The sequence below is a fragment of the Odocoileus virginianus genome, chromosome 17 (genome assembly GCF_023699985.2).
Source record: "Odocoileus virginianus isolate 20LAN1187 ecotype Illinois chromosome 17, Ovbor_1.2, whole genome shotgun sequence".
In the NCBI taxonomy this organism is placed as follows: Eukaryota; Metazoa; Chordata; class Mammalia; order Artiodactyla; family Cervidae; genus Odocoileus; species Odocoileus virginianus.
The window spans coordinates 45631448-45654861 of NC_069690.1; the positions used below are offsets into that span (position 1 = coordinate 45631448).

The following is a 23414-nucleotide window of genomic DNA, read 5'->3' on the forward strand; positions in this document are numbered from 1 at the left end:
ACTCTGTGCAGCTCTTACCTTTTACAAAACACTTACCTTCTTGCCTTGTAATCGTCAACAGCTCTGGTTGGTAGTGGAGTCAGATCATCCTTTTTTCCAAGATAGTTAAACAGAGGCTCCTGAGGTCAAGGGAGTGGGGTTGGGAACAGGGTTCCAGAGCCCCCAGGTTAGAGCCCCTGGTGGTGAAGAAACGTCAGGGGATGGCCTCTCTAGCCGGGGGTCGAGAGTGGGGCTCGGGGCCAAGTTGAGGGCTTAGAACCACACCAGGTGACTGGACACAGCTGGCCTGCTGCCCTGCTCTGTGCTGTGCGTCACCAGCATCTGCGCTCACCCAGGCGAGTCCCAAACCCCAGAAAAGCGGGAACAGGTCCCAGTCCACCGCAGACACCCTTCAGCGAGCTGCTCTCTAGGCTGTGTGGCCGCCTTTCCAGACTTGCTCTCAAGTCGGAGGGGCTGCTGAGTACGTTGGCCCTGAGGCTGCTTATGCCAGTAATGAGCGGGCTTTCTTTGGGCCGCTAATGAGACACACACAGGAAGACTAATTAGAGCAAGTCTTGGTTTAATAATGCACCGCAGCTCAGATCACAGGTTTGTTGGAGGAGAGAAAGAGGGGACAGATGGAGGGCTCCCGAGGACCCGAGGCTGTGGCTGCCTCTTGGTGGCAGGGCCTCCCAGTTTCCCTCTGCTAACGCTGCTCCATCTGTCTTTTGTGCAAACCGCAGATGATGAGCCCTGTGACAAAGGTAGGCCTGGTATCTGTCCCCTGTGCGCATGGACAAGGTCCCTTTTCTGTAGACTGTCTGAACAAGCCCCTCCACCCCCTCCTCTTGGGGGGCTGTGCCCCTCAGGCACCCCTCCTGGCATCTCTCTCCCGGCTCTGCCAGCCGGACCGACCTGCTCCCTCAGGCACGCAGAGCTGGTGGGGACACAGGCCCACCTCTCTGCTCCCTCAGGCACGCAGAGCTGGTGGGGACACATGCCCAGCTCTCTGCTCCCTCAGGCACGCAGAGCTGGTGGGGACACGGGCCCAGCTCTCTGCTCCCTCAGGCACGCAGAGCTGGTGGGGACACGGGCCCAGCTCTCTGCTCCCTCAGGCACGCAGAGCTGGTGGGGACACGGGCCCAGCTCTCTGCTCCCTCAGGCACGCAGAGCTGGTGGGGACACGGGCCCAGCTCTCTGCTCCCTCAGGCACGCAGAGCTGGTGGGGACACGGGCCCAGCTCTCTGCTCCCTCAGGCACGCAGAGCTGGTGGGGACACATGCCCAGCTCTCTGCTCCCTCAGGCACGCAGAGCTGGTGGGGACACGGGCCCAGCTCTCTGCTCCCTCAGGCACGCAGAGCTGGTGGGGACACGGGCCCAGCTCTCTGCTCCCTCAGGCACGCAGAGCTGGTGGGGACACGGGCCCAGCTCTCTGCTCCCTCAGGCACGCAGAGCTGGTGGGGACACGGGCCCACCTCTCTCCTCCCTCAGGCACGCAGAGCTGGTGGGGACACGGGCCCAGCTCTCTGCTCCCTCAGGCACGCAGAGCTGGTGGGGACACGGGCCCAGCTCTCTGCTCCCTCAGGCACGCAGAGCTGGTGGGGACACGGGCCCAGCTCTCCCCGGACTCCGGCTGGGCTGGTCACGTGACCTGCCTGGGCAGCGGGCAGGAGACAGGAGGGCAGGGCGAGTGTATCCTCCGTATCCTCACGGGCCCTAACTCAGAGGGGCTGGAATGGGGCCTGCTGACCCCGAACCCCTACCAGGTCTGGAAGGGCTGTTTGTGGCCTAAGCATGGAGCACTGGGTGAAACAGAGGAATATGTTTACCTAGGGCTGACTGGGACATGGCCTTTGTCCCAAGCCCCTCTGAGGCTCCATCCCAGAGGGTCCTGCCTGGCCACCCGCAGCCGGGTACCTCTGGGCTGGGGCGTGTGTCCAGCCTGGCTCACCGGCCTCCCTCTCTCTGTTTGGTTCCCAGAGACCTGTGACTGTGAGGGGTATTTCAAAGGACACTACGTGGGTAAGTAATGGGGGCTCTCCTCTGCCCCTGCCTTAACACCCCTCCCCACCCATGCACCCCACCTAGCCCATCGCGGGCTCTTGGGCCAGGGAGAGGTGACTGAGACCCAGGAGCCCCTCACGAGCAGCTGAGTCTGTGGGACCCACGTTTCCCTTCAGCCTCTGTTGGCCAGAGGCCAAGCTGAGCCTGCCCTGGCCCCGGGGTCCCCAGCCTGCCCCCAACTTTCATCCAGCCATTGGGAGCAGCACCCTGGACAAGGACCCCTACTTTAGTACCAATTTTATTGTTACCATAACCCCAATTGTAGTTTATTCAGCATTTTTTCCACCCCTATACGGCAGTGGCGCCTTTTACCAGTCTCCAAAGTACCGTTGCTTCTTTTATTTTGGTAAATCTTTTCAAAGGCCTTTAGAGACAGGTGAAGGGTTTTTAACCTTTTCATTCAGGAGTAATTTCAAGATTACTGAAAAGCTGTGAGAATTGTACAAAGAACTTCTATATACTCTACACCTTGGTTCACCAGACGTTAACACTTTGCTGTATTATCTGTATCATTCTCTTTTTCTGCATATACACATTTTTAAGACTATGAAGTCTTTTTTTTTTTTTAAGGTGTTTATTTTTGGCTGCCTTGGGTCTTCATTGCTACACACAGGCTTTCTCTAGTTGCGACAAGCAGAGGCTACTCTCTAGTTGTGGTGTGGGGGCTTTTCATTGCAGTGGCTTATCCCGTTGTGGAGCATAGGCTCTAGGTTCATGGGCTTCAGTAGCTGTGGTGCATGGGCTTAGTTGCCCCGAGGCATATAGGATCTTCCCAGACCGGGAACTGAACCCATGTCCCCTGCCTTGGCAGGCAGATTCTTAACCACTGCACCACCAAGGAAGTCCCGCATATACACATTTAATCCTCCACCCTGAGTCATGTGAGAGCTAGTTGCGGCCATCATTTCCGTTCACCCCTAAATAGCTCAGCATGTGTTCTGTAAGGACAAGGACATTTTCTTATAATCCAGGGCTATTATCAAATTCTGGGAATTTCTTTTTTATTTTATTTTTTAGAAAAATTTATGCTGTTCATATCAACATTTCCCCCATTGTCCCAGTAATGTCCTTTAGAGCATTTCCCCTGACCCAGGATCCAATCTAGGAGCACCCATTGCTTTTGTAGATTTGCGTCTCCTTTCATGGATAGGGGAACTGAGGCTCAGAGGGGTGATGACTTGCCTGAGGTCAGTCACATGCCAAGTAAGATAGTAGCCTTGAACCCTAATTTTGGATGCCAGGTGGTCCCCCTTTCATCATATTACGGTGCATCCTGCGGCAGGAGGTGGTTGGGAGAGGCCAGTGGGTCTCAGTCGCACCTCCAGGTCTGACCAGGTAGAGAAAGTCTACAGGGAGATGCTGGGACAAATACCACGGTGTCCCCCTGCCCTTCTCTCCAAGCTGGTCTTCGGAGGAGCTTCCGGCTGGGCCGCAGAGAGAGACTGGGAAGCCCACAGGAGGGAAAGTCGTCTGCAGTGGCCGAGTCTCCGGAGCTGCCAACTTACGAGGAGGTGACCAGGTACCAGCACCAGCCTGGCCAGCGGCCCCGCCTGGTGGTTCTGATTGGTAGGTGACATCTCCAGAGAATGGGCAGGTTTCCTCCCCGGAGGGGAAGGGAGGGAGCCCAGCTGGAACCTGGCAGCCTTTCTCTTGTTTCTTAGGGTCTCTGGGAGCCCGACTACATGAGCTGAAACAGAAGGTGGTGGCAGAGAGCCCTCAGCATTTTGGTGTTGCCATTCCACGTAAGAGGGTCCGAGTGTGTGTGTTTGTGTGTATGTGCATGCATGCACATGTGTGTGCACACGAAGATTTTTTGGGGCCTTGACTTCAGCAGCAGTGACTTTTATGCTGGGTTTTGAAGAGTAAGTAGGAGTTTTCCAGGCAGAGAAGAATGAGTTCTCTGTATCAAGAGAACAAATGCAAAGGTTTGAAGGTGTGACCCAGAGGAGCAGTGTGAGGGAGTGAGGAGCTTCGTGTGGGTGATTGGTGGGGTATGCAGCTGAATAGGAGGCTGGATTGATCGAGAGGGTCCCATATACTCATCTAAAGTGTTTGGAATGTAATCAGTGAGTGAATAAAAGTATTAACGCAAGGACATGGTCACAAGTGACCCTAGCAGCTTTGCCAGAGGTTGGACAAAGAGGTCACACATTAAAGTGCGGAGCATCCCCTGGGTGCCTGCCCTCTAAGACACCTTCTTTTCTTTCAGAATGCTCTGGAAAAAGCTGTGTACTGCTTTGAGTGTGTTCCTTGTTCTATGGGGAATCTGATTTTCCCCAGAGGTGTGCACCTTGATTCTATTATGGAAATCAGAGGGAAAACACTCTGTGCTTTAAAATTGTGTAAGAGCCAGCTGTGCAGAAACATCCAGTCCATAAGGGGACTGTCTTCATGTCTCCTTTCCTCTTAAAATGAGAAATAATTGAATAAAGAATTAAAAGCATACAGCAGGGTCATCTGAGTTTTTGCCTCTTTGGCTCTCAAAAAGAAAAACAATTAGGAGGGACTTCCCTGATGCTCCAGTGGCTAAGACTTTGAGCTCCTGATGCATGGGGCTGGGTTCGATCCCTGGTCAGGGAACTAGATCCCACATGCTGCAACAGAATTCTCATGCTGAAGTAAAGATAGAAGATCCTGTGTGCCACAACTAAGACCTGGTGCAGCCAAATAAATAAATTAAAATATTTTTTTAAAGAGAAGCAATTGGGAAATAAAAACTTAGAGGACTAGGAATTCCTTTAGCAATTCTTTAAAACCCGTAGCATCAGTGAGGCAGTTTTGCTGAGTGGTTAGGGGCATACACTTGGCCTGAGACAGAGTGTGTTCAGCCTGGCTTTGCTCCCTGCCAGCCTTGGGACCTCAGAATGGGGCTTAACCTCTTGCACCTCTCAGTTTCCTCACCTGCAAAACTGGGGCCTCCTTTTGCCGACATCACAGAGCTGTGCAAATCAATGGTGTACCTGCACACAGGGACCCCGGGTGAAGGGAAGTGGGTGTTTGTACACAAATCAGCGATGAACCTCTGAAAGGAACGAGAGCACAGCCTTGCTGTGACATGACATCTCTGCCCAGTGGTCCTTCTGTCTTCCACAGATACCACCAGGCCCCGGAAGAGCCATGAGAAGGAAGGAGTAGAGTATCACTTTGTCTCTAAGCAAACATTTGAAGCCGACTTGCATCACAACAAGTATGTCATCTTGATGGGCCAGTGGGGCCTCCGTGCAGCTGTGTGTCTCTTCATCTGGCCAGTCTTCCACTTGACCTCCTGGGAAGGCTTCCCGGAAAAAGCAGAGGAAGTGGGGCCAGGGCACGCGGGGGTGGTAATCGTGGTGGGCCATTGATAGCTCAGTTGGTAAAGAATCCGCCTGCAGTGCAGGAGACCCTGGTTTGATTCCTGGGTCAGGAAGATCCGCTGGAGAAGGGATAGGCTACCCACTCCAGTATTCTTGGGATTCCCTCGTGGCTCAGCTGGTAAAGAATCTGCCTGCAATATGGGAGACCTGGATTCGATCCCTGGGTTGGGAAGATCCCCTGGAGAAGGGAAAGGCTCCCCACTCCAGTATTCTGGCCTGGAGAATTCCATGGACTGTATAGTCCATAGGATTGCAAAGAGTCGGACACGACTGGGCAACTTTCACTTCACATTTACCTTCAGTGTGAATTCAAGCGTGCTCGGGAGCCGAAAGCCATTTTTACCCCTGTGGTGGTTGGTGTTCTAGGTTCCTGGAGCATGGTGAATATAAGGAAAACCTCTACGGAACCAGCCTGGAAGCCATTCGGGTTGTGATGGCCAAAAACAAAGTTTGTTTGGTGGACGTGGAGCCAGATGTGAGTTCCTGGGGCCAGTTAAGAATTTCCCATTAATGGAATTTGTAAACTAGGGGGCTATACATTTTACAGAACATTCAACCTCAGTGCAGGGGCTTTTTATTCCAGAGCAGTGAGTGTTAACATCTCTTTGAGTCTCCTTGGAACTTCCCTGGTGATCCAGTGGTTAAGACTCTGTGCTTCCACTGCAGGGGGTGCAGGTTTGATCCCTGATTGGGGAGCTAAGATCCTGCGTGCCACGTGGTGTGACCAAAGCAAATAAAACCCCAGACATCTCCTTGGATATCCCTTTGACTAATGAAAGTTTTTGTACCTCTCTGCAGAAACTCCCTTAATTGGAAGGACCTTCTTGGTGGCCCACAGACCTGGGATAGACTGCATGCAGTAAATCATGCAGCAGATGATGGACCAACTGGTCCATTAGATGTGACAGTCAGGGTTGTTGTTTAGTTGTGAAGTCACGTCCGGCTCTTTGTGACCCCGTGGACTGTAGCCTGCCAGGCTCTTCTGGACAGTCAGTTAGATATAAATGCACCAATGAAAGCTGGGCCACCCCCTTCCCAGCTAGAACAAGTGAAGTCAGTGGCTTCGAGGACCACTGAGGGAGGCAGTCAGGAGAGCAATTTGAAAGGGAAAAAGGGCAGACTTGACCTTGTGAAGTGTTTCAGAAACATTTCCAGTCCCACACACCCCGCAGGGGCTTAACCATCTTTTTCACCTTGCCTTTGAGAAAAACTTCTAAGCTTTGAACTCAGTATGGGCATTTTTTCCCCCTGTGTGGAAACAGAGTTCTGATTTTATCACATAAACTGTAGGTTTTATTTTACAGAGCTAGACTTGAAACAGATTCCCCAAAGCACCTTATGTCCAGAAAGGAAAATCCTCATTAATTTGGACTTTCTGGGTGTTGGTAGTTGAAATTAAAAGTCTGAATTTAAAAATTTTTTGAGAAGTGATTTTATGATTTGGGTGGGGGGATGCAAACTGTATATATAGCAGTTTAATACCAGTGTGTCCAAAAAGAGGCCCTCACATCATAAATAAAATGAGCTAATTAACAGGACAATTTGCATATGGAAAACCTTTTAAAATATTTACAGTTTACTTCAAGGGATCTCTTAGTCTCTTCATTTGCATAACAGACTTTTTCTTCTTTGAATATCATAAGGAGGAGGCCTGTGTGATAGCACAAATTTTGCGTTAGTCCAAATTGATGACGTCTGGCTAGATACACACATTGAATCCTGCCGGTTCTTACTTCAGGAGTAGGAAGGCAAAGAAGGGAGTATGAAGGCTAATTAGAGCTTGGGGAAGGGTGGGCAGAGCTAAGAGAGATGGCAGCTCTCGGAACTGAGGCTTTGGAATCTCTGTTCTCAGCGAGTGAGCCTCCAGCACCCAGCTGAGCCCAGTGTCATAGTGAAGAGTGGGAAAATGAGCAGGTGGTCTGCGTGGTTGAAGTCAACTGTCATATGACCATATAGTCAGGACCTTTGCCATTGGGGTGATGTGATGAAGCACACCGTTATTGAGCATGCGAGAAATACATTTCACAATAAAATACTCTCGAAGTATTTAACATTCCTGAACTTTCTTTTTCAGGCACTGCAACAACTGAGGACCTCAGAGTTTAAACCCTATGTTATATTTGTAAAGCCTGCAGTTCAGGAAAAAAGGAAGACGCCACCCATGTCTCCAGCTTGTGAGGATGCAACAGCCCCACTTGTAAGTTTTCAAGTTGATCGTTTCCTCTCCCAAGGCCTAAAAGGGCCTGTTTCAGCTGCATGTGGGCAGACGTACCTCCTGCATGAGACCATCTTTCCATTTTTGCCTGTTGCCCGGACTCAAATGTCATGTGATGATTGGAAGGCTTAAGCTGGTGCAGCTGGAAGCACCACCTGATTCACACAGGGGTGACTTAACCGGGGTTTCCCACCCTCCACCCCTTCACATGAGCATCCTCTCAGAAAATAAAGGACTGACCTCTTTCAGGCACCTGATCTGAGTGTGGCAAACCACAATAATTTGTTGAACTCCTAAGTCAAACCCGCGTAATTTTAATTGAAACACCAACTTCAGGTCCAGCAAGCTAATCCAAGATGGAAGCAAGGGGCAGCAGGGAGAGTCTTCCCTACGTGCTGCTCAGGGCTGAGGCTCTCTTGCTGAAGCCGCAGGTGGTTGAGTTCCACCTTTACAGGTCAGGAAAAGGGTTCAAGGGATTGACGGCTGCAAAACAAATGTCACACGTTTTACTCCATTACAGATTTACTCGAGTTCTTTCAAGAGACAGATATTTATTAGGAAGATAGACGGATTTAGGGGCCAAAAAAAAAAAAAAGTCCCTTCTATAATTTCTCGAATAGATACATGCTTCCAGGAGGAACCGTGAGGGTGCCCGGGGGAGAGGAAACTCCAGAAGTGGTGGACAGGTCTATAGGATGTGTGTGTAAGGGGGTGGGAGAAGCAGAATTTTAGATTCAAGGGCAGCAGTGGGATGCTGCAAGGTGCTTTTGAGTAGGAGAGGAGCCCTGCAAGATACCATAAAGAACTGGGAAGCTTGGCCCAATTTAATTTACTGGGTTGGCAAAATTTGTTTGGGTTTTTCTGTAAGATGTAATGGAAAAATCTGAACGAACTTTTGGGCCAACTCAATAGTTTTTTTTCCCCCTCCTAGGGGGTTAGAAGTAAGAAGAAGAAATCATTCAGCCTTTCTGTAGGTCTCTACTGTCTTTGCGATAGCAGGCAAAAACTGTTTCCTAGCCCTTTAGAACATATTTTCTGAAAGTATGGACACTGTCATACTTAGTTTTGATTGGTGACAGAAGAGGAGGAGGCAATATTCTGGAATGTCCTTTTAGGGGGAGACAGCTCACCCCCTTCCATGACAGAATAAACAGAGTCCTAGAAGCAGAGGAGAGAAGCCAACAGAGGGTTGGAAAGAGATAGAAAGGGAGGTGGGTGAATGCCGGTGAGAAATTTCACTTTGCAGTTTTACTTAAGAGTGGATCCTGCCACTTTCCTGTCTTCCAAAACCCAAGTTCATTGTCAGTGAACTACCTGCCTGGAATTTTACTTACTAGAGGTATTTCTGAATGAAGATGCAGACACTTGGATAGGTTGGGTGAAGGAGGGCTCATTGGCTGTCTATGCCTTAGTGTTAGCTGTCGGAAAAGCAATCTGATAGAAGTCAGATATCCTAAGGAAATGGGGCATTGGGTCAGGGTTGTCCCTGACTTTCTCAAATAACTCTCCTTTGTCTACTGCGCAAGTGTTTGGCTCTGGTTCAAGGAAATGAAAAGAAGAACTGAGTTCTACAGGGTGAATTAAGGTATCCTCTGAGGGCATTCAAATTACTTCTTTTCCTTTTTACCCTCATTGATTCCAGAAATGAGGGTGCTTGGCTTTTGTATAGTGAATACTATTTATGGTTCTTTCCTGTAGTTATTTTAACCAAATTGCCATGCACCTTAATTGTACTATTTTGGAAATGCCTTTGGACAGGAAGTGATAGTGACATATATATACTCACAGATATAGACTCAGCATCTATCCAAAGCACTTCATATCAGCTAACAGGTCCTCAGTAGATATCTTTTGAATGACTGAGCAGTGATTATGGCTACAATACACGAACTTTTCTTGGACGTTGGATAGGCTAGCATCACTACGCCCTGTTCTTGTGTACCCAATTGTCTATTCAAGGGCCATATTCATCCACTTATCGCTTAGAATTTAGAGCTTGCAACACTGCCCAAGACAAAGGTTGTAGGTTCATTACTTGTCAGGGGGATAACAACCCACTTGTTCCTTAACTACCCCTTTTCCTTGCAGGATGAGGAGCAGCAAGAGATGGCCGCCTCTGCCTCCTTCATAGACCAGCATTATGGGCACCTGGTGGATGCTGTACTGGTAAAGGAGGACCTCCAGAGTGCATACAGCCAGCTCAGAGCGCTCTTAGAGAGGCTGAGCAAGGACACTCACTGGGTACCTATTAGTTGGGTCAGGTGACTGTATCCTAGAACATCCAGGTTGGAGGGGACCTGGAAGACCACCTGACCCAGCCTACCCCATGCTACCATCAAGGAATCTCAAGTGAGAGGGGCAGAAATTTCCATAAACTCCATCCTCAAGAAGAGTCTCTGTGGGAAGTCTTGTTTGTCATTGGTTTCTGTCCATTGCTTTTCACTGCACTCCTTTGGAGCAGAAAACACAAGTCAAAAGGGGGTATATATCACAATATAACACATGTCATTCATTAAAGTATCACAGGCAAGTTGACCCTGATTCTCTGTACCAAAGTTGAGTAGCCACTGTCTTTTGGCGGGGGAGGTAGTGGTGAATGTATGCAGTACCAGTTTGCAGAGGTAATTTAAACTTTATAAACAGACTGACACTTCATTTATCGGACTTTGTCTGAAGTTAAGTTGTTTTACCCAAGAGGACTTAACATGCAACTGAAGTTCGCTTGTCTTCAGGCACTAAAATGTTGATCTTTTTCAAGTTTTTGAAAGTTTTTGTTTGCCTGGCAATGGAAAATGTGGTTCTCTGCCTTCTTGAATAGTGAACATTCACAAACTTTTTTGACAGACTAAGGTATGCTTCCCTGTCACCATGAGTTACTGTACTATTCTATGATACGGTGGTGTTTTCAGGGACTCTTGTGGAATGTAAGGCTGCTTGTGCCTTTTCTATATATCCTCAGACTCCAAAAATTTACCCTTGCTTGCTTTGATTTATTCTGTTCTGTCACTTGTCTCTCTTGTTACTGACAGTTGCCCTGGTTCTCACCTGTCCCTTCCTTCAGATTATAGGAGCTCCTGACATGCTAGGTCATGGAAATACAGATGATCCCCACACCTCCAGCCCCCACACCCATCAAATCTATGTCTAAACCACAATAAATCAGTCCTGACCATCAAAATTTAAGTATATAGACTCTGAGTGTGGGCCTGATGGGTTGTCTCTGAGCAAAAGTGTTTAATATCACAACAGATTTGTGATATATCTTAGCTTCAGAGAATTTTCTTTTTAATAGCCAATGTATATAAACCTTTATTCTGCGCCAGGAGTCTACGCTAAGGCCTTTACCTACATGACTTTGTAGGTAATGCACCAAGCCTATGCTGTAGTGTTCTTTTTCTTTTTGGCCACACAGCATTGCTTGTGGGATCTTAGTTCTCCAACCAGGGATTGAACCAGTACCATTGGCAGTGAGAGTCCTAACCACTGGACTGCCAGGGAATTCCTTGATGTAGGAATTTTATCATCCCTATTATACAAATGAGAAGAACAAGGCTAAGAAAGTTTAAATAATGTGTTCAAGTTCACACAGCTTTAAAAAATGGCAGAGCCATAATATTAGAGTCCAACTCTAATACCAATGATGGTCATTAATCACTATACTGCCTCTCTTTTGTGGCCCCATAACTGAAGTTGCCTGTTAAGCCATTGACTAAGAAGTGAGGAATGTGCTCTCAGCTAGAATTTACAATAATATGCAATATGGCTGCAACTTCTAAGACTGGAAAGAGGCTGCTTACAGCTCTTGAAAGAGCTCTTCCTCATGAGAAAAAAAGGAGGCAAGGTGAAGTGCAAAGCACCAAGGAGAAGATCTGCTGCCTGTTTAGAAATTTCCATTTTGCCTTCTTACACAAGGATACCTTTTCCACTTTCTATTGGATTGGCCAAAATGTCGGTTCAGGTTTTTCCATTACAATATTGCAGAAAAACCCAAACGAACTTTTTGGTCAACCCACATAGCTCATGAACCTGGTAGGTCCACGGAACAGGATCACATTCTTCAGACCTTTCTAGCAAAAGGATGAGGACCTCTTTGTATTTACAAAGTACTGGATTCTTACCAAGTTAAATTAGTCTTAGCTGTTCCACATAGAACCAGGTGGGGAAGGCAGCTGCTCTTTGAAGCTGAGTGGCACATACCAAGTTGTGTATATTATACAGGAGAAAGAAAAAAGTGAACATGTTAGTCGCTTAGTCATGTCTGACTCTTTGTGACCCCACGGACTGTAGCCCGCCAGGTTCCTCTGTCCATGGAATTCTCCAGGCAAGAATACTGGAGTGGGTAGCCATTCCCTTCTCCAGGGAATCTTCTGACCCAAGGATCAAACTCTTCTCCCACATCACAGGCTGATTCTTTACCTCTGAGCCACCAGGGAAGCCCCATTATACAGGAGAGAAGGATTAAAATCAGCCCTCAGGCAAAAAAACATGTAAGTCAAAATTACTCTTGAAAAGTCCTCTAGGGTGGCCCCTTGGTGGAGATCCTAACCAACTCTTAGCAGGGCCCAACTGGGTGGTTTTCCCCCATTGTAGGAGCACAATGGTTGAATAACAGATTTTTTTTTTTTTAATTTCAAACAACTCAGCATTTTCTCATTTTTAATATTTTCTTAATGATTGTCAGATGACTATTTCATCTCTTCATCTTTCTCTTCATGTGTATTGTGAAGCAAGGCATTAAATTGTGATGCCTGCTTTATTTCCTGTCTAGGCAACCTCCTCACCCCGAAGGCAAACTGTGTTGACAGCTGTTTGGCTGGTACAAAATGTGTGAGAGTAGAATGGATAGGGCCCCAGAGACAGGTCATTTGTAGTGTTTTTGCTGTTCGTAAAAATAAAACTCTTGTTTTTTAAAAAAAACACACAAACCTGTTTACAAATATATATAGGTGGAATATATATAAATTCAGTTCCTAGTCCCATTCTAGCCAATAGCACATATGTTCCGAGCCTCTGGGCAAAATTTTTGCGTGTTTGTCTTTCTGGGTCTCACACCAAGAAATCTACTTATTTTATACCTCTCAATATGTCCCTTTCCTCCCACTTGGGCCCTCAATGGCTGGTAAGGTCTCTGCTTGTGTCTCCAACCAGAGAGAATATGGTGAGCTCTGGAGGGCTTGTTTCTAGGTTTAGGATGTTAGACGGGTAGGGCCAATAAGCTGCCACCGCCCACTCTTACACCCATGGCAGACATCACTAATTGATCACAGCACTCCCTTGCTGAATGTAGATATTGCTTTTGGATATTTCAGAATATAGTATCTGGTCTCAATTGAGCAGAACCGGCAAGTGAATTAATCTTGTTTGCCATCCTTGATCCAGCAATTTTAACCTTCTCTGTCATCTACTCCACTCCCTGCAGGAAGTGGATTTTTAAAAATTACAACCATCTGTCCTTCACAGACAGTGCTTAGCTATGTTGAACACTGGCCAATTGTGCTTTTACCATTGAATACATACATGCTTTAAAACATGTGACTCATCACAGTTTTACATCCACTTATCCAGAGTTATATCATTTATGCCACCAATCACAGGATCACGTGTCAAAAAAAAAAAGAAAGCATTTGTTGACTTTTTTATTAACTACTGACCAACATATGCACAAAGCCCTCTTGAATCATATAGTTTAGAAACAATAAGCAGCATTTCTCTATCTGGTGGAGTTAATATGAATCTATTTTTTTTCCTGTCCTCTGAATACAGTCTCAAACCATTGCTTCCTTTAAAAGTCAGGCTTATGGTTTCAGAGCAAGATGATGTAGAATCATTTTTTCCCTCCTCCTCAACTCTAAATCTGGCTTCGCTGGTAGCCCAGTTGGTAAAGAATCCATCTGCAATGCAGGAGACCCTGGTTCGATTCCTGGATCAGAAAGATCTGCTGAAGAAGGGATAGGCTACCCACTCCAGTATTCTTGGGCTTCCCTGTGACTCAGCTGGTAAAGAATCTGCCTGCAATGCAGGAGACCTGGTTTCAGTTTCTGGGTTGGAGAGATCCCCTGGAGAAAGGGAGTGGCTACCCACTCCAGTATTTAAGCCTGGAGAATCCATGGACTATCCATGGGGTTGCAAAGAGCTGGACATGACTGAGTGACTTTCACTTTCAACTCTAAATGGCTTCCCGGGTGGTACAGTGGTAAAGAACCCACTTGCCAATGCAGGAGACACAAGAGACTTGGATCTGATCCCTGGGTTGGGATGATCCCTTGAAGGAGGAAATGGCAACCCTATTCCAGCATTCTTGCCTGGAAAATTCCATGGACAGAGGGGCCTGGCATGCTACATTCCATGGGGTTGCAGAGTTGGACACTACTGAGCACAGACATGTGTGTGCACACCACCACCGCAACTCCAAATACAACTTAAAACCTTAGGAATTTATTAAAAAGACAATGATAAAAGGACTCTGAAAGATGTAAAGAAAATGGGTTGAGTAGAGAAACTCAGGATTTGAGGAACAACAATGTGGTGACTTTCCTAAGCTTTCTTTTCATCTCCCACACCCAACTGAGACATGGAAAGGCCTACAATCCAGAACCACCAATAGCAGAGACAGGGAAGGAAAAAGAATGAAAGAAATGGAGGAAGGAAGGAAGAAAAAGAAGGGGAGAGTGAGGTAGGAAGAAAGAAAAGTTTGCTTTTTCTGCCAAAGGACAGGAAAGAGGAAAGAAGCCTGGAAGAGACCTACCAGGGAGCCCTAGCCCTAACTCCACAGCAGGGTACCAGCAGGTGGCCCAGTTCATTCATAGCAGGAGTGAAGCCTTATGTCTCCCTGCCTTCCACCCAGTGGCAAAAGGAGACCCAGGCCCAGCAGTGTCTGCCCACCCCCCTGCAGAAGGTAGCCCAGCAGCACTGCAGCCCAGGGAAGCACATTCCTACACTGCAGAAGACACCAGAAGGGACTGAGTGGGTGGCCTGGCAGTACCCAAAGAACAAGCAGACGAGAATAGTGTTGCAAAGGCTCAGAAAACCATACTTCATTGAAAATAAGACACATAAAAGAAGCAGAAATTTATACCAACACCTAAACTGGACTACTCTCTGCTATAATAGAAGATTTAAATAGGATTAAGAGACCCCTAAGACAATCACCCAAATATCCAGGATACGAGAGAGAAATGTGATGAGATATTACTCATCATAATACAAACCAAGAAAACCCCAATCTGAATAAGAAAAAAAAAAAAACCAATACCAGTATGATATGATTCAGATGTTGGAATTTATCTAATAAGAATTTAAAGCAATTGTAATAAAAATGCTTTAACAATAACAAATTCTCTCTAGAAAGAATTTTAAAAACAAAATCTTACAAAGAAATAGAAGTTATGAAAAATAACTGTAGAAATGATATAAACATAAAGTTATTGAAAAATTGAAAACTCAGATGGACTCAGTAGTAGAGTAGAAGTGACAGAAGATCAAATCAGGGTACTTGAGGCCAGATCAATAAAATTTATGCAATGTGAACAAATAACTGGAAAAAAGCCTTACAGACAAAAGAGTTAACACTTGGATCATCAGAGTCCCATAAGGAGAGGAGAAAGTGTGGTGCCAGAAAGTACTCAAAGAAATAATAGCCAAAAATTCCCCCAGTTTGGTGAAAGGTATAAATCTACAGATTCAAGAAGCTGATATGCTCAAAATAGTATAAGCCCAAAGAAATCCATACCAAGATACATCATAATTAATCTCCTGAAAACTAAAGACTAAAAAAAAAAAACCCCAAAACTTAAGAACAGGGAGAAACAACAGGAAGGAACACCAATGCAAATTCTATTTTAATATTACTTTAAAGGAAACTGTGCAGGCCCGAAAAAGTGACATGACATTTATCAAGTGCTGACAGCAAAGACTCTCACCTTTGAATCCTAAATGTAATGAAACTATCCCTCATGAATGCAGAGGAAATAAAGACATTCTCCAGTAAAGGGAAACTAACAGAATTTCTTGAGACCAACCCTTAAAGAATGATTAACAGAATGGCAGAAGGCTGGGACATTCAGAAAGGAAAAAATCAACTGAATATGTAAAACTAGAAGTAAACAGGTTATTCTTCACCTCTTGAGTTTCTTTATTTTTCTGGATAACAAAAGTTATGTTACCATCTGATGAAGTGTTCAGTGTATATAGAGGAAATACATAAGATAATTATATTCTAAAAGTGAGGAAGATATTGGCAGAGTGGATTAAAAAAAAACCATGACCTGAACTTCCCTGGTAGTGCAATGGATAAGAATCCACCTGCCAATGCAGAGGACACAAGTTCAATCCCCGGCCCAGGAAGATCCACATGCTGTGGAGCAACTAAACCCATGCACCACAACTGCTGAGCTGGAAATCCAGAGTCCAGGATCCTCAACTACTGGAGCTCCACACCTAGAGCCTGGGACCCACAACAAGAGAAGACACCACAATAAGAAGCCCTTGCACCACAACAAAGAGTAGCCCCTGCTCTAGAGAAAGCAACTAGAGAAAGCTTGCACAAAGCAAGGAAGACCCAGAGCAGCCAAAAATTTAAAAAAAAAAAAAAAGACCCAACTGTATGTCCTCTACAAGTATACAAAAGTAGTTGGAAAGGATGGAAACATACTATGCAAACAATTTTTTATAAGCATAATTTAAAAAGGCTGTATTATTATCAGATAAAGTATACTTCAGAGAAAGAAAATTACTAGGGACAAAGAAGAACATTATATAATGGTAAAAGGATCACTCCACCAAGTAGATAGAGCAATCCTAAATGTGTATGCAACAAACACCACAGCTTTAAAACACATGAAGCAAAAACTGACAGAGCTAAGGACTTCCCTGGTGGTCTAGTGGTTAAGAATCCACCTTCCAGTGCAGGGGACATGGGTTCGATCCGTGGTCAGAAAACTAAGATCCCACATGCTGCAGGGCAACTTAGCCCACACACTGCGGCAAGAGAAACCCGAACACCTCAACAAGAGAAACCTTCACACAACAAAAAAAGCCCACATGCACTGCAGTGAAGACCCAGTGCAGCCAAAAAGGAGAAAAAAAAAAAACCATGACAGAGCTAAAAGAAGAAATGGACAACTGTACAGATATAATTGGGGGATCCAACACTCTACTCTCAGCAACTGATAGAATTAGAACAGAAAGTTATCCAGGGCATAAAAGAACTGAACACCATCAACTAAGAGGATCTAATGGACATTTATAAAACACTCCTCTCAATGGCAGCACAATATACGTTCCTTTCAAATGCCTATGAAATATTCACCTAGGTAAGGCCATATTTACAAATTTAAAAGAATTGGAAATATAGGGTATGTCCTCTGACCATAATGGACTCAAATTCAGTCACAGAAAGACAATAGGAAAATCTACAAATCATTTGAAAGAATACCTGATACAACCTTTACAGTTCATGGAAACTTCCTAGAGAATGGACCACTCTCTTGTATAAATAATATATAGGTGTTGTCCAGATAAAGACATAGAACTATGGATTTTCTGGCTAGAGGGGAAAACAGATGAATGGGATGAGAAGAAAACATGTCTTCTGTTAGTTGAAAAAGGCAAGGAATAATGAGACGTAAGGTTGCAGGCATTTGTCATTTTTGTGAAATTCTAGTATCTGAACCTTCTTGTAACTAAGGGAAAATTCCCTATTCTGGTGAGAATGAGAAGCGGAACCCATGTTCAGAATTGGAAAAATGCAAATACTCTTCCAACCTCCCTTGCAGATAAGGAATGGGTACATATGATCTAAGTTACACCAATCAGATACACCTTCACTGACTTGGAGTTGAGAGCTAGTGACACAAAGACTTCAGATCAATGAAAACTTAGCAGGTCAGGAAGATCCAGTTCCATTCCAGGTAGAACAGAGGCAACTGTGTGAGCTACAGCACCACAGGCCAATTCTACAGCAAGACTTGGGGCATTGTTCCTTGAATGTGGCGCTTGAAGCTGGGTCCTGCAGTTTTCTAGCAAATACTGTTAGCTATTTCGTTCAGTAAATTATACATTTTTTCACTAAAATCAGACAAAGTCAATTTACGTTGCTTGAAATAAAGATTCCTGTTGATAGAGGCTTCTGAGACAGAAGGAACAAGATTTTGGGGGGCCCATATTGTGTATACCACATTGAAACATGTGGCTCATTCTGGAAGGAATGGCAAATCATTGAAGGTGTGAAGCTAGAAAGTGATATGGGCATATTTTCCCATTAATAATACCAGTTGTAAATCACAAATGCCTGAAATGGGCAGTAGTACATACAAAGACTGAGAGGATGGGTGGATTTAAAATATGCAGGGAAGAGGAAGGGATGAAAGAGGGAGTAAAGGATGACTGCCAGGCTTCTCACCAGGATGTCTAGAAGAATGGCTCCTCCAAATAAGATGACCTGGAATCAGTTTAAAATTGAATTTGTATTTGTACACACTGATTTTTTTCTTTAAACTTTTTATTTTAAGGTAATTATACATTGACATGTGTGAAAGAAATAATACAGAGAGATCCTGTGTACCGTTGACTCAGTTTCCCCAGGTGGTGGCACTTGGCAAAACTACACACAGTATCATAGCCAGGAGATGGGCATAACAGAGTCAAGATACAGAACAAGCTCATCATTGATGAACTGAATGACATCAAAATTTAAATGCTTTACACTGTGAAAGATGAAAAGACAAATTACAGAGAAAATATTTTGCAGATCACATATCCAACACCAAGGTATTGAGTGTAGAATGTGTAAAGAAATCTCAAAATTCAATATTGAAGAGAGCAATACAATTAGAAAATGGGCAAATGTACCAATATTTCACCAAAGAGCATATGCAGATAGCAAATAAACATATGAAAGATGTTCAACTTCATTAATTATTAGAAAAATGCAAGTTAAAACCACATGAGATGTTATTGCACATGTTACAATGCCCAAAACTAAAAATGGTGATAACATCAAATGCTGATGAGGATACGAAAAAACTGGCTTACTCATTGCTGGTGGGAATATAAATGGTATAACCACTCTGAAAATGGTTTTGTAATTTCTTTTACAATGGACTTATCATATAATCCCATAAGTACACGCTTAGGCATTTATCCCAGAGAAATCAAACTTATTTTCATGCAGAAACTTGTGCATAATAGTGGATAGCAGCTTTATTCACAATAGTCAAAAAATTAGAATTTACCCAAATATCCTGCAATGGGTAAATGGTTAAATAAACTGTGATACATTCATCCCATGGAATACCATTCAGCAGTAAAAAGGAATAAATTATTAACACATGCAACCTGGATGAACCTCAAGGAAATTATATGGAGTGGGAAAAAAATCTGAAAAGAATGATTACATACTGCATGATTCCATTTATGTAACAGTCATGAAATAGCATAATTATAGAGATGGAAAACATATTAGTAATTGCCAGAAACAGGGCTGGGAGGAAGAGGCTGGCTGTGGCCAAAAGGGGTGATACAGTATTTTCCATAACTGTACAGTTAACTGTCTTGAAAGTGTTTGTATTAATACAAAACCACACATGTGATAAAAACAGCATGGAGCTATACACACACATACAAATGAGTGCATGTATAAGTGGTGAAATTTGTGTATGCTCTATAGATTGTACCAATGTCAACTTTCCTGGAGAGACACCATACTATATTTATATAAGATGTTAACATTGGGGGAAGCTGGGTGAAGAGTGCAGGAGGCCTCACCATACATTTATTTGTAACTTCCTGTAAATCTATTTTAAAATAAAACATTTATTTCTGATAAGAACATATAAGATCTCTCCTTCAAAATAAAACGTTTAAAAAGGCTCAAAACCAGCATGACCAATCCCAGAAGGCATGCAACATTGTCTTGTCATGTGTTTTGAGATATTTTTGACATTTTCAATCTTGCTTCTCCCTACAAATGAACAGAGTCCATGAAAATCTCACTGAAGCATTCTTTTCCAATCCTGGGTATTCACAGAGAAACTAATGGTGTTTTTTTCTCTGTGTTGTCTGAACTTTAATTTCCTCATGTGCTTTTTGTTTTCCATTTCCACAGAGCTGAGGTTGTGGCTGAATCATCTCACCCAACCTATTCTTCCTGCTTGGGGTGGTAGTAATGGTGTATGCTGGTGAAAGCTGTCACTTTCTCTGTCTCGTTAAGACTTTTCATAGCCCCCAATAAAAGTGCTTGTTGGATCTTTCCTTCTGCCTGCTCCATTCTGTCTCCATGTGGGGATGGAACTTAATGCCTTTGGGTATTTTACATGTAACTTACTCATTTTATGTTCCAAGCTTTATTGTAGCATCCTAAGATTGAGCATTCAGCTACTTAGGAGTGCCTTGAAATCCTAAGCAGCTAAGAAATCCTAGGGCCTTCTCTTGTTTTATCCATGGTGAGTAACCTTGCATTCAAGGAGAGGAGAGGGAGAGAAATGGAGAGCCATCAATTATACAGAATTATTCTTTGAAAAGCCCGAATGTCCATTTATCCTTCTCCCTAAGGGCAGCGACAGGGCAGGGAAAGCTAAGTTATTACTAATAATATGAAATAATACAAAATGCCACCACAATAGTACTTTTGAACAGTGACAGAGACCCATAATGTAACTTCAGCATAACATTAAAGACCTCCTGTTTATGTCTTACTGAAACAAATCACTTCCCCTTAGACTCACATAAAGCCTCAAAGCTGGTGACAAAAGGCAGTCATTTCCTACTTATATGGAGAGAGGAAACAAAGACGGAACTCTAGTCCCCGAATGGATGGCCAATCAATATTACAGAAGGGCAAAATTCGCCCCTTGGTTGGGCCCCTCGTTCTCCATCTACATGGATTTTAGGGCTTTGGCATCAACTGTGATCACCATGTTCTCTGATAAAGGGCAGCCATGTGAAGACATACCTATTTATCTCGGGAGAGAAGATATCTGGTTGTATTTCTGATATAGCGTCTTGAATTCTTGAAGGAAAAAAAAAATCAGAAAGATTTATGTCAGTGCCCAGGTGCTGGTGTGAAAGTTGAGGTTCTAAATCCTATGGGGCTTAGAAAAGGCTTACAGACCAAAGCCAGAGAGTGGAAATTTATAAAAACACTCCAGATGGCTTTTCTCCCCCTTGCAGGATTGTCCCTACATGAAACAAATCAACCACATACTGAATTGTATACCCTTCATCTTCTTTGCTTGCTCATTCAACCTAAATGAATTAAGGGATGAGGGAAGATGTTACCAGATATTTTCTGAAGCTGTCACATAATGGCTTTGCTACCAAGGAGCTGTCCTTAGCTGGTGAAAGGTTTGCTCCTGATGTTAGATTTGTAGGCTCTGGGCAGTTTTTCTTTTACAGATTGTTACATTCCTCATGATTTTGTACTCCAACAATCAGGGGTCTCTCCTGAGACTGACTCTCCTCTGAACATAGCCAGTTCTGTGAGTGAATAAAACTATCACAGGGTACCCACGTGCCTGCCAATCTAACTCTGCCGACTTGCGCTCATAGTGTGGTTTGCGATCACCAAGCCTCTTCAGGATGCCCTGGTTTTCCACAGTGATTCTCACTAGCTCCCGGTTCCTTGTTTCTCTGTTTAAGCTGGAAAAAAAAAAAAATCCTAGGATAGGTGAAGAATAAAATTCTCCTTCCAGATTGGAGTGGGGAAGATGAAGTTATGATGTCAGAAATTCAGGCTGCCTGCATGCCGGGAGCCTACTGTTCCATGGAGCCCTGAGAACCTATCGAACCAGATCACATTCTGGGAAACATGCAGAGCTTTTTTAGGTTAAGGCCAGTGGTTCTCAGCCTTGCAGGCTACTAGAAGATTCTACTTTATTGGTCTGGGATGGAGCTTGGGGATTAGCATTTTGCAATAGCTCCCCAGGCATTATTATATGAAACCAGGATTGAGAATCTCTGGTTTAGGTGATGCAGGTCTTGTCTACCCCAAAATCACAATAGCTGGTAATAGTCTTGGTTCACCTTACTTCCCTCAGCTTTCAACCCAGTTTTAAATACACAAGGATCAGGAAAGACATCTTGACACTCTCCCCTACACACTTACACACAGAGATACTCAAACACTCATCTTTCCTTGCATACACTGCTTTTGTAGCCCTGATCACACTGCGTAATTATTTGCATAAATGTCCCCTCTCTCTGACCTTGTGTTTTTTGAGGTTAGGAAACATACATCTCATTTCACCTCTGTATTCCTGGTGCTCAGCACATAGTAGTTGCTCAGCAAATATTTGCAGAAACAATTTTAAGAATGCTGTATTAAAATCCCAGTTATCATCACCATTTTACAAAAGTGCTTTCCTGTGACAAACTCTAAATAGGACTCCAAAGAGTCTCTTAGGGAAGAAAAGTTAGCTCTTTCACGTTAGAGAAAGGTTCTTATTTGGGGTGGTTTTCTTTCTCCTTAACATGGTCTCTTTGGTTATCCCTCAGGATAACTTTCCTTAAATATGCCTCTAGTATTAAAACCCAACAAGGGGGAAGTCAGTTTTGACTTTCAGAAAATGAAATGAAGAGAAATAATACTACCTCTTGGAAAAATATTCGTTCCAGCAATCCACCTTGGCGGGGCCTCGGTGGGCATTGGCGATTTTTTGACACAGTTGCTTGTTTTCGTATTCAATTTTGTCGATTCTCTTTTGTTCACCCTGGTGAGAAACCCCACCCCACCATGGTGACATCATCGCTGCCACATGATACTCCCTATCACAAAGGTTGAGCATCCCCCTCCTGTGGGATTACGGGAAAGGGGCAAACTGGGGGCCACAGTGGAGACTGGGAGCAGAGCTGAGGAATCCAGGGGTTGTGTATGGAGAGGAGGAGGAAGTGGTGGGTATTTAGAAGGCTCTGGGAAACTGGACCTCTTTGGGACATAGATAAGGTACATCTGCAGATGGCAAGAACAAATACCTGCAGTTTGCTCAATTTTAAAATGTGATGTGTGTGCGCTGCTGGAGGTTTGGTATCAACAGTAGGCTTCACTGGAGAGGAAGGAAGGAGAGAAATGTTATATCATAGGTATCCTCTTGGTAGCCTTAGAGACTCTGCTCACATTCTACACAATGACACTGATTAAAACATTACAAGTTTGAATTCTGAACCAATTCAGTTCAGAGATTCTGGTTTAGCTGACTTTCCCAAACTGACATCTTTTGAAGAGTTTTGAGCAGACATGAAAGCATGATGAGGGCTGAGAAAAAATTTACAGACATAAATGTTCCTTGAAGCTAATGAAAGAGACTTTCTCCCACCCTTTCCCAATATGACTAGCCTGGCTACTGGATGCTGCAGTCTCATCCTCTGTCTAGATTTTTGGCTTTAAAGTGCTTAAATGAGTGTTTCCATCAAGGGAACTCCCTGGTGTAAGATAAACTTTGTCACTGACGCTAATGCCCTCTTGACCAGACTCAGCAGATAAGGCCATATCATTGCAAAGCTGTGTACTGCTCTGGTTTACTATCAATATCTCTAAGGTGAGCCCTTTCAGAATCCTAGACATAGTATCCAGTTTAAATTGCCCCACATACCTATTTGTATTCTATTCTTATGAAATGTGTAGTGGCCAAAGTCCAGCTTCTTCCTGAAGGATGTACTCTGTCTATGATTAGAGACAATTACAGGGTATGCCAGATAATCCAGGGAATTGTTCATCTTCTCTTCCTAGTCTCACTTCAGAAATGAGGCACCCAGGCTCCTTCCTCTGTGAGGTACTTGGCGGTCCATGATGGGTTGTCATAGTTACCCAG

The 23414-nt window shown here is 44.4% G+C and overlaps 2 protein-coding genes across 10 annotated transcripts in view; one reads left to right on the top strand and one right to left on the bottom strand.

Annotated features, from left to right (window-relative positions):
• Positions 1-10003, top strand: part of MPP3 (MAGUK p55 scaffold protein 3) — a 27646-nt gene extending 17643 nt beyond the window's left edge. For all 4 annotated transcript variants that reach the window (XM_070479695.1, XM_070479694.1, XM_070479697.1 and 1 more), the window contains 8 exons: positions 723-743; positions 1960-2001; positions 3445-3609; positions 3705-3785; positions 5137-5230; positions 5763-5871; positions 7471-7593; positions 9700-10003. In XM_070479695.1, the coding sequence (XP_070335796.1) occupies positions 723-743; positions 1960-2001; positions 3445-3609; positions 3705-3785; positions 5137-5230; positions 5763-5871; positions 7471-7593; positions 9700-9876 (812 nt within the window). In that variant the 3' untranslated portion in view covers positions 9877-10003. The remainder of the gene's footprint in view (positions 1-722; positions 744-1959; positions 2002-3444; positions 3610-3704; positions 3786-5136; positions 5231-5762; positions 5872-7470; positions 7594-9699) is intronic.
• Positions 7910-23403, bottom strand: CFAP97D1 (CFAP97 domain containing 1). 6 transcript variants are annotated; one of them, XM_070479703.1, is made up of 8 exons: positions 23196-23403; positions 22579-22649; positions 22198-22316; positions 21123-21246; positions 20561-20617; positions 19934-20060; positions 11730-11793; positions 7910-8094 (listed from the first exon to the last, which is right to left on the bottom strand). In XM_070479703.1, the coding sequence occupies exons 1-5, from the start codon at positions 23317-23319 to the stop codon at positions 20561-20563; spliced, it is 495 nt and encodes a 164-aa protein (XP_070335804.1). In that variant the 5' UTR covers positions 23320-23403; the 3' UTR covers positions 7910-8094; positions 11730-11793; positions 19934-20060. The 6 variants fall into 6 exon arrangements, with proteins under 6 accessions (XP_070335804.1, XP_070335805.1, XP_070335801.1 ...); XM_070479704.1 differs by lacking the exon at positions 11730-11793; XM_070479700.1 differs by having other exon boundaries at positions 11730-20060.
• Between the last annotated feature and the right edge of the window lie 11 nt (positions 23404-23414).